Below are 13,766 nucleotides of genomic sequence, written 5' to 3' on the forward strand. Positions count from 1 at the left end.
TAAAAACCTTGGTATAATTTTTGACCAACACCTGAATTTTGAAATTCACGTCTCAAAGCTCACCCAAACTTGTTTCCTTGACCTCAGAAATATTGCAAAATTCCATTACTAACAGATAATCCTCTGCATGGACAGGCCACTGCTTATACAGAGCTTCTGAAACCTGATCACTGCACGTGACCTTTCCGACCCCCTAACCAGGGCCTTCTTACTGTCCCTCGCTCGATTATAAAACCAGAGGTGATTGTGCTTTTGAGGTTGTTGCACCCAAACTGTGGAACAGCCTTCCTCCCTCAATCAGGTTATTTGATTTAAAAGGCTCATTTCTGAGCCTGGAGCAGCTCTTGACAAAACAACCTGGCTAGCATGTACAGAGACCTGACCACAACATCTTTGGAATGAATAGAAGCAATCAGGCCTTGTCACTCAAAATCAACTGTGTGTCATGGTCCTGGGCCATGTTGGCCCAGTATTCTTAGTTTCTTGTATTTCTGTATTTCATTTCTTATTTAGGCCATGTTTCCTGAGTTGTCCTGTTATGTTGTTCCCTAAGTGTTTTCCCTTCGTGACTCTTACCCCCTGTGTGCCCCTCTGTGTATTTTTGAGCCCTTGTCTCTCTTTGTGTTTATTCCATGTTTCCCCTGACCCAGCGTTTCTAGTTCCTTGTGATGTTTGTAATATGGTACTTGTGTGATTTATTCTATGGCTTCTAGTTTTGTTCCCTTGCCCTTCATGTCTCTCTGTGTCCCCTCTGTTCTGTGTAATTGTGTGTCTTTGCATGTTTGAGTTTCTTGTTTTCTGTCCCTCTGCATTGTGCATTATGTTCTCATGGTTGGTCTTTTGTTACTCCCTCTAGTCTAGTTTCTTGTGTTCCAAGTTGAGTATTTCCCTCCGCGTATTTTGGTTCTTAGAGTCCTCTGCCTTATGGTTTATGTCTCTGTGTTCCTTAGTTGCTTTCTCCACTGTGTCAAGTTTGCGTCTCTGTATGATACTTCCTGTTTTACTTTGGTGGTCCATGTCTTATGTGAATGTGTCCTGCTCTGCTTGTCTCGTCCAGCCTGATTACTTCCAGCTGTGCTCTCCTTCTGTGTCTCATGCCCTCGTTATCCCTCTGTGTATTTAAGCCCTGTGTTTCTCTGAGTCGGTGTCGTGTCGTCCCTCATGCTGTGTGTGATTCTCCCCGTGTCTTCTGGTATGTGTTACAATTAGCTCTTCCCAGTTTAGTTTTACATTGCTTTGGTATCACTGTTATCGTTTGTCACCTGTCAGCAATAAAGCTGCATTTTGAGTTCAGTCCTGTTTTCCCGTGAGTTGGCGTTTGGGTCCTATTTTCCTGCCTGCCACACACCGTTACATGACACTGTGGTCTTCAAAAATGCACTCGTACCTGCAGTTTGCACACAGATGCAACAATCTGATGGAAAGCCTTGAACCAGAGGTGGAGGCTTTTCCAGCAGCAGATTAGTGCCCATGGTTTAGCATGAGAAACTTAATGTCCACATACTTTATTCATACATTTTCAAACTTTAGGCAACAAAGACTATGTTAAGGTAAATATTAAAAAAATGTTAGAAGTTTAATAATTAAATATTGCCAGTTTATAGGATCATTGATCTAGTATTAAAGTTAATACCTGTCTTTGATGGTGTCGCTGGTTTGGATTTGAGAGAAGAAACATCTGACTCTTCTTCCTCTTTTTTCTCTTCATTCTCCAGACAGGTGGCTGAAGAGCCGTCGCCAAGACCTGACAGAGAGTAAAGCAGAGCACTGCTGGTAACAGCACAATTTTCTCATAACAGGTTGATTTGGCAAAGATTTGATGCCAGATGACCTTCCTGATGCAACTCTCTCCAGTTATCTAGGGCTGGGACCTGCAGTACACTGGCTTGTGTTCACACATTGTGTGATGAACTTCTCAGAAACTGTTTGCTTGATGCTCATTTGTGTCTGTAGCACTAACTAGATCCTGAAGTACCACAACTATTACTCATGAACATCTGCACCAAAAATGCTGTTTTGGATTGTTTGGGGTCACTTTACCCACTAAGTGTGATTTGTATGCAATAAAGATTGGCGATGGATACTCTAATAAGATTGTCTTTTATATGTTATTGTTCTGCCCAATGAGGTTGAAATTTGGCATCGGCTTGATGTTTAAAGGTGCACAGTAACAGGAAATAAAAACGCACATCAAATGCATTGCACCTAGCAAGTCTGTTTTGAAAATGTAAGGAGTAGAAAGGAGATATATTTACACTAAAAGCATTAAAAAGTAAAAACAAAAAGTTTAAGGGAATACTTAAAGCACTGCAAATTAAAAATAAATACACTAAAATGTATTTGTACTTCCCACCTTTTTCTTCCTTCAAGTCTTCAGAGGGGAGTGTATCCACTTCCTTTTTCCGTCTCCAACGAATGGATTCTCTCAGTCTATTAAATGTATTATCAAACCTCGGCATGCTGGGATCTAAAAAAGCAAAGCACACAGTTTAATGTAGTTTTAATGACAGACTGCAGACGCGATTTCTGATCTTTTGTTTTCTCCACTTTGCACAGACAAGCATCAGCAGTGCTTTTTGTTTTGAACTCAGTTCCCAAAAAATTGTTGTTGTTTTCTTGTCCACTATAATGACCACTGCAGAGAACATTTTAATAAACATTTAACAAAAAATGTTTTGCAGATTTTAGCTATTTTGGTTTGTTCTTTTATGACTGTATAATCTTAATGGGCCATCTACTTCATTGTTTTAATAGACTTTCCTACCACTGCTATGCTGATGACAAACAGTTTTACTTTTATGTCAGACCAAACAACATTAACGATCAATGATTCTCTGTCATTACTACTTGGATGTATTCAAATTTACTTTATTGTAATTTCAGTAAAACTGAGGTTGTAGTATTTGGCCCAGGCAGTTTCTCTAAGGAGATAAGCCAGTACATTGGCCCCTTCACTAATAACTTCTAAAACTAAAATCTAATTTTAAAACCAGAGGTGATTGTGCTTTTGTCGTTGTTGGGCCCAAACTGTGGAACAGCCTTCCTCACTCAATCAGTTTGCTGGCTCTGTTATTTGATTTAAAAGGCTCATTTCTGAGCCTGGAGCAGCTCTTGACAAAACAACCTGGCTAGCATGTACAGAGGCCTGACCACAACATCTTTGGAATGAATAGAAGCAATCAGGTCTTGTCACTCAACACCAGCTCCGGACCACAATAATGAACTTGTACCTGGATGGCAACAAATGCAGTTTGTAGCCAGACGTAACAATCTGATGGAAAGCCTTGAACCAGAGGTGGAGGCTTTTCCAGCAGCAGGTTAGTGCCCATGGTTTGATTTGGCATTGCAATGTTAATGTTCACATAATTTGTTCATAAGTTTTCAAACTCTAGTCAACAAAGACTATGTTAAGGTAAATATTAAAGAAAATGTTAGTAGAAGTTTAATATTTAAATATTGCCAGTTTATAGGATCATTGATCTAGTATTAAAGTTAATACCTGTCTTTGATGGTGTCGCTGGTTTGGATTTGAGAGAAGAAACATCTGACTCTTCATCCTCTTTTTTCTCTTCATTCTCCAGACAGGTGGCTGAAGAGCCGTCGCCAAGACCTGACAGAGAGTAAAGCAGAGCACTGCTGGTAACAGCACAATTTTCTCATAACAGGTTGATTTGGCAAAGATTTGATGCCAGATGACCTTCCTGATGCAACTCTCTCCAGTTATCTAGGGCTGGGACCTGCAGTACACTGGCTTGTGTACACACATTGTGTGATGAACTTCTCAGAAACTGTTTGCTTGATGCTCATTTGTGTCTGTAGCACTAACTAGATCCTGAAGTACCACAACTATTACTCATGAACATCTGCACCAAAAATGCTGTTTTGGATTGTTTGGGGTCACTTTACCCACTAAGTGTGATTTGTATGCAATAAAGATTGGCGATGGATACTCTAATAAGATTGTCTTTTATATGTTATTTTTCTGCCCAGTGAGGTTGCATCAGTTTGATGTTTAAAGGTGCACAGTGACAGGAAATAAAACACACATGCTAAAAAAAAACCCTCAAATACATTACATCTAACAAGTCTGATTTGAAAACATAAGGAGTAGAACGGAGATATATTTGCATTAAAAAGGAAAAGGAAAAAGGAATACTTAAATAAAGCACTGAAAATTAAAAACAGGTACAGTAAAAATTATTTGTACTTCCCACCTTTTTCTTCCTTCAAGTCTTCAGAAGGGACTTCCTTTTTCCGTCTCCAAGGAAAGGACTCTCTCAGTCTATATAATGCATTATCAAACCCCGGCACACTGGGATCTAAAAAAGAAAAGCACACAGTTTAATGCAGTTTGAATAACAGACTGCAGGCCTGATTTCTGGTCCTTTGTTTTCTCCTGCCAGTGTTTGTGTTTTTGGTTTAAGTTTCACTCTTTGAATTGTGGTTTTCTGTTGTATTATATTTACTGTTCCTGGTTTCTCTTCTGGTTCCGCGCCTCATCTTGCCTCGCCTCATGTTTCTATGTCTCATTGTCTTGTCTGTGTCATCATGAACGTCTCTTGCTTCCTGTTTTATTGTGATAGTCCCTTGTCATGTGTTCAGTGTATTGAGTTTTGTTTCCCTGTGTCTCGTTATGTCAGATTCGTCCCAGCTGTGTTCCCACCAGTTCCCCATCCTCTTGTTGTCCTACTTGTGTATTTAAGCCCTGCATCTTCCTTGTTCATTGCTGGTTTGGTTGTCAATCTTCCCCTGTGTGTCATCCTCCATGTTGCCTCTGCGTTTCTTCCTCGATGTTTCATATCTCAGGCTCCTAGTTCCCAGTTTCAGGTTTTTGTTACGTTTCTTTTGTTCCTCGTGTTCTTTTGTTAGTTTCTCCATGTTCAGGTTTTGTAAGTTTATTCCTGCCATACTCTGCTTTTGTTTGCATTGAGTCTCACTGTAAATAAAAAATCACACCCAACTACTCTGTCGTCTGCATCTGCACTCGGGTCCTTCTGTCGTCACTCCATACGTCTGCCTCTGTAGCTGTGACACTCCCTTTTCCACAGGCAAGCATCAGCAATGCTTTTTGTTGTGAAGTCAGTGCCCCCCCAAAAAATGTTGTTTTTGTTGTCCACTTTAATGACCAGGGCACTGCAGCAAACCTTTTAGGGAACATTTTATAGAGATAAAATCATTTGCAAGTGTGCAGATTTTAGCCACTTTGGTTTATTCTTTCATGACTGTATAATTTTTATTATGAAAGTTGATAATGGGGGTTTTTAACAGAAGACATTGAGAGTTTTATAGTAAGGACACGGGTAACAATCCGTGCATTAATGATGTACATTTAGTTGTTAATATATGCTGGTCAGCCAGCCATCAAAAAAGTGTAAGTTGAAAGTGTCCTATATAAACGAATGCAGGCATTTATTAATATAGCTAATTTCACATGTGCTTTTATTCTAAGGAAACCCATTTTTCCTTGGTACTATGCCTCGATATTTATATGTGGGTTTACTTTCTGCACTGCATGGTTAAGATAGCATTAAATCCTGGAAATATTCTACATGTGCAAAAAATTTGCCATTTTACTGAGGCAAAGTTATTCTGTTATCATACATTAAATATGCTTTTAACTTAACTGATTCTTGCCCAGGTTAAAAATGTTGTTTGAAGGCATCAGATCAGGATTCAGTTATGAACATTTTTCCTTATTTTATTTTTCAGCTTCCCAGGGAAAAGGAGGGGGCAAAACAATCACTCATAAATGTTAATGTTTCACTACTAAATACAAATAGCAGCTTTACTTGGTCAACATTCAATTTTACTTCTGGTTGAGTTTTCAGCAGCCGTTAATAGTATTAATGCTACAGACTAGACAGCTGAGTTGGCATTACTGGTACTGCTCTTAAATGGTTTTCTTCATACTTATCCAACAGATAATAGCCAGATGCAACAATCTGATGGAAAGCCTTGAACCAGAGGTGGAGGCTTTTCCAGCAGCAGATCAGTGCCCATGGTTTGATTTGGCATTGCAAAGTTAATGTTCACATACTTTTTTCACAAGTTTATAAACTTTAGTCAACACAGACTATGTTAAGGTAAATACTAAAAAATGTTAGTAGAAGTTTAATAATTAAATATTGCCAGTTTATAGGATCATTGATCTAGTATTAAAGTTAATACCTGTCTTTGATGGTGTCGCTGGTTTGGATTTGAGAGAAGAAACATCTGACTCTTCATCCTCTTTTTTCTCTTCATTCTCCAGACAGGTGGCTGAAGAGCCGTCGCCAAGACCTGACAGAGAGTAAAGCAGAGCACTGCTGGTAACAGCACAATTTTCTCATAACAGGTTGATTTGGCAAAGATTTGATGCCAGATGACCTTCCTGATGCAACTCTCTCCAGTTATCTAGGGCTTGTGCACTGGCTTGTGTTCACACATTGTGCGATGAACTTCTCAGAAACTGTTTGCTTGATGCTCATTTGTGTCTGTAGCACTAACTAGATCCTGAAGTACCACAACTATTACTCATGAACATCTGCACCAAAAATGCTGTTTTGGATTGTTTGGGGTCACTTTACCCACTAAGTGTGATTTGTATGCAATAAAGATTGGCGATGGATACTCTAATAAGATTGTCTTTTATGTGTTATTGTTCTGCCCAATCCCACATATCAAGTCTGGCCTGGATCTGGTATCAAACCGGCACTGCTGACTTCTGGCATGATAAGACATATGTCATCCAGATATGGGCCAGGCCTGGCATAGATGGCACTGTTTATGTGATGGAATGCCACATCTGGCTTGATTGTGGTTTGGTTTATGTGGCCCAGGCCCACAGAAAACAGATCTGGCCTGGATCTGGCATCAAGCTGGCACTTCTGACTGACTGGAGTCATGGCAGGGTGTATGTCAACCAGATGTGGGCCAGGTCTGGCAATGATGGTACTATTTATGTTCCTATTTTCCCATTTTAGTTAGAAGACCCAAATGCCATGTTGCAATACTATACTGCTATGGTAACCAACGTTTCAAATGCAGGTGTGACAGGTTTGTGAGGGTACATTTTATCCAAAACCTAGTGACGGTTTACTCATCTTTGACAGTGGGTGGCTGTAGCTCAGGAGGTAGAGCAGGTCACCTACTGAACGCAAGCTTAGTGGTTCGATCCCTGGCTCCTCCAGTCTGCATGTCAAGAGTGTGAATGTGTATGAATGTAAATAGGAAGCACTCAGTTTAGAGGAAGTGTTTGATAAATGTGGCATGTTGTATAGAGCACTTTAAGTAATCTGGGAGACTAGAAAAGCGCTGTATAAGAGTCAGTCCATTCACTGTCTGAACAGAGTTTTGTCATGCTTCTTTTGCACTATTATGTTCTGGCACCTGTTGTTATTACATGGCTTGATTAAGGTACACATTAGGCTGACATCCAGGGCCAGAGCTGAAACTGTTCTGGGCCAGCAGTGTGTCTGCAACTGGCCTTGTGCTGACCCATGTGTGGGCCACATCTGGCAAACCAAATCTGGGCCACCAAAGGGTCGTCATTCTTTGCGGTATGTGAGCCACGTGTAAGCACATTCTGTGGGCCAGATCTAAGCCATACCAATTTTGCTATGTGGGATGAGGTTGCAATTTGGCATCAGCTTGATGTTTAAAGGTGCACAGTGACAGGAAATAAAAATAAAAAGAAATAAATAAAAATAAATTCAAATACAAGTCTGATTTGAAAACGTAAGGAGTAGAAAGGAGATATATTTGCATTAAAAAGTAAAAGTTAAATACTTAAATAAAGCATTGAAAATTAAAAACAGGTACAGTAAAAAGTATTTGTACTTCCCACCTTTTTCTTCCTTCAAGTCTTCAGAGGGGAGTGTATCCACTTCCTTTTTTCGTCTCCAACGAAAAGATTCTCTCAGTCTGTTTAATGTATTTTCAAACTTCGGCATACTGGGATCTAAGAAAGAAAAGCAAACAGTTTAATATAGTTTGAATAACAAACTACAAGCCTGATTTCTGGTCTTTTGTTTTCTCCACTTTCCACAGACAAGAGAACATTTTACAGAGACAAAAATCCTTTGCAAGTGTGCAGATTTTAGCTACTTTGGTTTGTTCTTTCATGACTGCATGATCTTAAACATGAAAGCTGATAATAGCGATTTTTAAACAGATGACATTTGGAGTTTTTATAGTAAGGGTAACAATCCATGCATGAATGATCTATACCCTGGTGGAGGGGTTTGTGTATTCCAGAGATCCCAGGGGCTATGATGTTGGGGGGCTTTTGTCCCCTGGTAGGGGTGAGGCACCAGATAAAGAGCAATTCAAAAACCCATATGAGAAGACCCAGGGAACAGTTTACCCTTACCAGGATAGGTTTACCGGGGCTCCTCCCTGGAGCAAGGATGTTCCCTGTGCCTTCGGGTCAGGAAACATGTCCTGACTGTCGTCAGCCTCTATGTGCTGAATGACAGTTCAGAGTACCAGGCCTTCCTGGAGTTCATGAAGAGAAAACTGAGCGTAAAAGCGAAACTTTCGATTTACCAGTCGATCTTCGTCCCCACCCTCACTTATGGTCAATAGTCTTGGGTAGTCACCAAAAGAACAAGGTTGCAGATACAAATGAGCTCTCTCCAAAGGATGGCTGGCCTCTCCCTTAGATATAACGTAAGGCATTCAACCATCCAGGAGGCGCTTAGAGTAGAGCCACTGCTCCTCCACATCAAAAGAAGCCAGTTGATGTGGTTTGGGCATCTGACAAGGATGCCTCCTGGGCACCTCCTGGGTGAGGTGTTCCGGGCATGTTGGACCAGGAGGAGGCTCCTCCATCTCTTGGCTGGCCTGGGAATGCCTTGGTGTTCCCCCAGACAAGCAAGAGGAGGTGGCTTGAGAGAGGGATGTCTGGGCTTCTCTGCTAAGGATGCTGCCCCCGCAACCTGGCCCCGAATAAGCAAAAAAGGATGGGTGCATGGATGGATGGATGGATTTGTATGTGAAAGTAAATCTCTACATATCCAGTATGCAGGATCATTGATCTAGTATTAAAATTAAGAAGTTTCACCTGTGTTTGATGGTGTTAGTGGTCTGGATTTGTGAGAAGAAACATCTGACTCATCATCCTCTTTTTCCTGGTTGCTCTTCGGAGAGGTGGATGCAGAGCCAGGACTCAGACCTGACAGAGAGGGGAGAAGAGGACATTTGTAAAAGCTGCTTTCTCTTTTAAACTGACTCTTTAGTCCCTAGTTTCAAAAACACATTCGTCTTTGTGGTGTCACAGCAGTTAATGTCCTGCCACAGGATTCAATTCAGGTTGAGCTCTGAACCTTTTCTGGGACGAGCCAAAACATTGATTCTTTGCTTTTTTTTTTCACCATTCTGTTGTAGATTTGCTGCGGTGCACGAGATCATTGTCCTGTTGCATGGCGTACTTTGGGCACATTTGACTGTAAAACAATTTGGTATACAAAGTAGTTCATGTATCCTGTAGCAGGCAAACCAAAGCCCTCGCCTCAAAGGATAACCTGAAGAAGAGGACAGACCAGTAAAGTGGCTTCTTCCACCCTCTTGCACAGGCTGAAAAAAGTCTAGTATTTTGCTGTTAATGTGGGGAAAAATAAATATTTCTTTATGAAATATAATAGACATTAAACTTCTGGGGAAAAGAGCAATATTTTTACATCTTCCATTTCTTTGTATTTAAAGTTTGAGGTGAGTTTTTATATCTTTACCAGCACTAGTTAATGTTAACTCAAGGAAAACCCAGAGGAAAACTTGTCTGCTTATGTATGACCCAGACGCTCCTTCATTTAGCAAACAGACATGTTCCAACAAGTTTAACGGTCTTCTTGTGTTTCGTTTTATTTTTCTAAGGAAATTATGTCTTTCATAGTGCATGTGTGCACATCATTCTGTCTGCAAACACAGTAGCTTGAAAAGTTTGGAATGAATTCTGAAACTGTAGACTGAGGTCATCTTAACTACTCATTAAAATTTGCTTTACATCCACTGAGATCTTCAATACCAACTTAAAATGTGTTTATTTGTCAGAAATTGACAAAAAGCTTAAAACTATGATTTTTAGTGTGTGCATTGTTTCTCACTGCCAGTGTTTGTACTGACAACGTAAAGGTACATAGGCGATGATATATATGGTCAAGTAAATATGACATTAGTTTGTATACAAATATCATGTTTTACAAGTTAACCCTAAAATGCATTATATCTTTAAAGAAAGTTAGTTAGAAATATGGGTGGGTAAAAAAAGATATCCAAACTCAAAGCAATTTGAATTTAAATAATCCGATACTGATTGATTATTGAATCCTTAAATCAATTTTTAAATATAAATGTATTTTGCCACGTATGTCAGAGTCTCAACTAAAAGCTCTCAAAACCATTTCAACAACCACAAAACGGATAAAACTCCACAAAACAGATAAAACTCCACAAAACAGATAAAACTCCACAAAACAGATAAGATTCCACAAAACAAATAAGATTCCACAAAACAGATAAGATTCCACAAAACAGATAAGATTCCACAAAAGAGGGAACACAAAGCGTGGATCCTTCTCAGAGTACTTCAATACCAGTTTTCTGCCTTATTCGCTTTCTTATTATACACCAGTCTACAGCTGTGTACGGTGTATGGTGATGTCTGACGCTTTTTTCACCAAAAATGACCTCAACACTGGGCCCTCTGACCACCACCAGTAGGCAACGGGTGAAGTGTCTTGCCCAAGGACACAACGGCTGAGACTGTCGGAGCCGGGGCTCGAACTGGCAACCTTCCGATGCCAACTCTTGAGCCACGATCGCCCCTACAAGGTTTAGAGGGTTCTTTTGACAGTACATATCCAAGTCAGATGATCATATTTCTAATATTTCTGAATCAAATTGAATCAAACTTGAATCATTTGTAGAAATCAGTGACAATACAGAGTCTTATTTAGAAATATACTGTTGTATAATATTGTATAATTAGCTAAAGTTAATCATGTCCAGTTATTACAGATAAATACCCATTACCTGCTCCTACATAATGTTTGTGTCAAAGTAAATCTGTCATCTTTATCTGATTTTTACTGCACTACAAATTTCCTGTAGGACATTTAAAAAGAACAAAAGAAAACTACATGAATATATACATTACAATTACAATACTGTAAAGTAAACAGAGTGAGCTGCCGTGGTGGAGCTTTGTGAATGCATGTCTCCTAAAATCAAACATCACCGTTAATGTCTTGGACAGGGGGACACATTTCTGCACCTACATTTTCTAAATGTAATGGTGCCTGCCTTCAGTCAGCTTGATAGATTTATTTATTTTGCTTTACTGCACATACTGTGTGTACAATAGCACCCACATCTCAGAGGAATGACTCACGTGGGTCCTCTAGGGAAATATTTGCAACCCGCACTGTCAGAAAGCTGGGAAACACTCATACTGTAAGTTAAGATTTTAGGCATAGAACATAGGAGACATATCAAATGTGAGCAACATGTCCTAAAGTTGGGAAAGGCAGCAAAGTAAGTGGTGCTAACAAGAAACAGCTGGAGGAAAATTTTGCAACTGGTTAGTTTAATGCCCACAGTTCAGTAACATGATTGAGTATGAAAAGAGCATCTTAGGGAGACGGAGGTGCACCAATCTGCAAAAAATGGACACTCAGTCCTCTGGCCTAAACAAGAGAGACACCATCTAGCTTGCCATCTGTGTTTACATTTGACAGGAGATTTTATGAAAACCCCAACGGTACTCACTGGGTGACGGAGGTTGTGGTGAAGCCGCAGAATCCAACTTCTTTGCAGGTTCATCTGATTCTGGTGATAACTTGGATTCCTTGTCACCAGGAGATGGAGGATTCTTCCGTGTTGGAAGCCGGAGGCTCCTTCTAAACTTCCCCATCATGCCCACATTTATGCCACCATCAGTCGACGTCTTCTCATCGCTCTTGATGGATCCGTTGCTCTTGGTGGACACCGTGTCATTGCTGGGGTTCTCAGTGGACTTGTCCATCATTTGTGACATGTTATTCCATTATCTACCCAAATGTGAAAATGTAATAAATATTCAAGTAAAGTAATGAAGCATTTCTATTTTGTTACTTCTTATCTGGATTTTAATGATAGTTATAGTAATTTGTGAGAAAGTGCCTCAATGAACAAAATCTTACATAATAAAACCTGTATAAGTGCTGTATAAAGAACCAGTTTATTGACTAAGCAATTCATTGTGGCTTTCACCAGGATCATCATAAAACTATATTAGAGATAACATTTTATATCAGATAGATTGAGGTAGAAAAACAGAGAGCAACACGTTGTTTGTAATTTGGGACCATTTAATCTCATCTCTCAGGTCCTGGACTTTCAAATACTTTTTATCTGCTGTTGATCGTTTTTAGCCTCGCAAAACTTCAATTTGTCCAGATTACTAAATATTTCAAGGACATGCTGCACACCGTGCTGAGATAAGAAATTAGATGTGGCTGAACACAAATGTGTGTGTGTCTGTGTGTGTGTGGAGAGAGAGACAGCAGAGTGATTTCTCTCGCAGTTTTATTTTCAAGATTGATATTCAGTCCGTGTATGCAAACCGTACCTAGTTACAGTAAAGAGAAAAAGATGTACTTACCTCCGGTTTCGCACAGGTGATAGAACTTCCACAGTTTCTTCCCGCTTCACCTGCTTTCGATTACTAGTTCAGGTTTGGCAAGGTCAGAGGGTGTGACAGAGCGCGCACGCGGGGCGGGGTAGGAGGGCATTTATAATGGGCAACGTCCCTTTTTTATGAAAGCGATACGTCACTAACCGTTTAAAGAGCAGGCGCACAAACGAGGGGCAAAAGCAAGCGTGTCACGTTCACAGAAACGGGACATCCAGTCTGAGCTGTGAGTCAGAGCACCTTACAGGCGTGTTTTGGTCAAATGTATACTTTACAGGTGAGACAATGAAGTCGCAGCATTATGTCTGCTGCATAACAGTGTTGCAGCGGGTACTGAAGAAAGAAATACAACAATAGGTGTCAAAAATGATAAAATCTCTCGAAACCAGTGTGTTGTACTTCTGAGACTTTTTTTTCCTTCGCTGTTGTTTTTTAGAGGTCTAAAGAAGGGAAACTGTGCAATATATCACAACAGGAGAAATTAGAGAAAATACCTGTAACCTCTCACGCTGATATAGATGCGGATAATTGTGCTCAAGTAATGAAATCAAATGCAACGTGATCACAGTCCACTAGAGGGCAATGTGGGTGCTATATTTGTTTCGGGGAAAAAACTGTTGATTGAGTCTTGTGTCTACATTTTTATGGTATATGAAAAATGGAGCAAAACTTAATTTTTAAGAAAGTGTTGTTTACAGAACTGAGAAAAATCTCATGAATATCTTTTTGAGTATTATTTACAACATGGTTTCTATGTTTGGCAGGTAAATGAACACAAGTTGCATTAAAACCAAATCCAACGTGACATTAGGACATTTATGTCCACTAGAGGGTGGTCCACTGGTGTGTGCTGTAGTTATGCGTGCAGGGGTTTAGTCTTTGTCCATACCTTTTTGAAAAAAAAGTAGAATTGGGTTTTTAAATAAGATGATAGAAATATGTGAGATTTGTTTCCAAGTGCTGTTTTTATGCGCATCATCATCATAATAATAATAATGATGATGATGATGATGATGATGATACTACACATAAGATTATACATTTATCTGAAAAATGAATTGACTTTGATGGTTATCTGTCTGGTTACCTTTACAAAATAACACACATGAGCAGATTA

The 13,766-nt window shown here is 39.8% G+C and overlaps 1 protein-coding gene and 1 long non-coding RNA gene across 6 annotated transcripts in view; one reads left to right on the forward strand and one right to left on the reverse strand.

Annotated features, from left to right (window-relative positions):
* The window catches only part of LOC113012583 (tumor necrosis factor alpha-induced protein 2-like), a 61,283-nt gene extending 48,567 nt beyond the window's left edge, over nt 1-12,716 (reverse strand). For 4 of the 5 annotated variants that reach the window (XM_080294059.1, XM_080294057.1, XM_080294058.1 and 1 more), the window contains exons 1-9: nt 12,620-12,716; nt 11,746-12,026; nt 9,044-9,154; nt 7,826-7,939; nt 6,169-6,279; nt 4,215-4,319; nt 3,500-3,610; nt 2,354-2,467; nt 1,634-1,744 (exon numbers count right to left, since the gene is read on the reverse strand). In XM_080294059.1, the coding sequence (XP_080150185.1) occupies nt 1,634-1,744; nt 2,354-2,467; nt 3,500-3,610; nt 4,215-4,319; nt 6,169-6,279; nt 7,826-7,939; nt 9,044-9,154; nt 11,746-12,013 (1,045 nt within the window). In that variant the 5' untranslated portion in view covers nt 12,014-12,026; nt 12,620-12,716. The remainder of the gene's footprint in view (nt 1-1,633; nt 1,745-2,353; nt 2,468-3,499; nt 3,611-4,214; nt 4,320-6,168; nt 6,280-7,825; nt 7,940-9,043; nt 9,155-11,745; nt 12,027-12,619) is intronic. The other variant, XM_080294060.1, reaches the window with a different exon arrangement.
* On the forward strand, nt 537-2,272 carry LOC113012587 (uncharacterized). The gene is made up of 3 exons (XR_003270721.2): nt 537-1,192; nt 1,716-1,773; nt 1,855-2,272. It is a non-coding gene; the product is annotated as an uncharacterized LOC113012587 (long non-coding RNA).
* Nucleotides 12,717-13,766: the final 1,050 nt, after the last annotated feature.

Source organism: Astatotilapia calliptera, chromosome 19, assembly GCF_964374335.1.
Source record: "Astatotilapia calliptera chromosome 19, fAstCal68.1, whole genome shotgun sequence".
Classification (NCBI taxonomy): Eukaryota; Metazoa; Chordata; class Actinopteri; order Cichliformes; family Cichlidae; genus Astatotilapia; species Astatotilapia calliptera.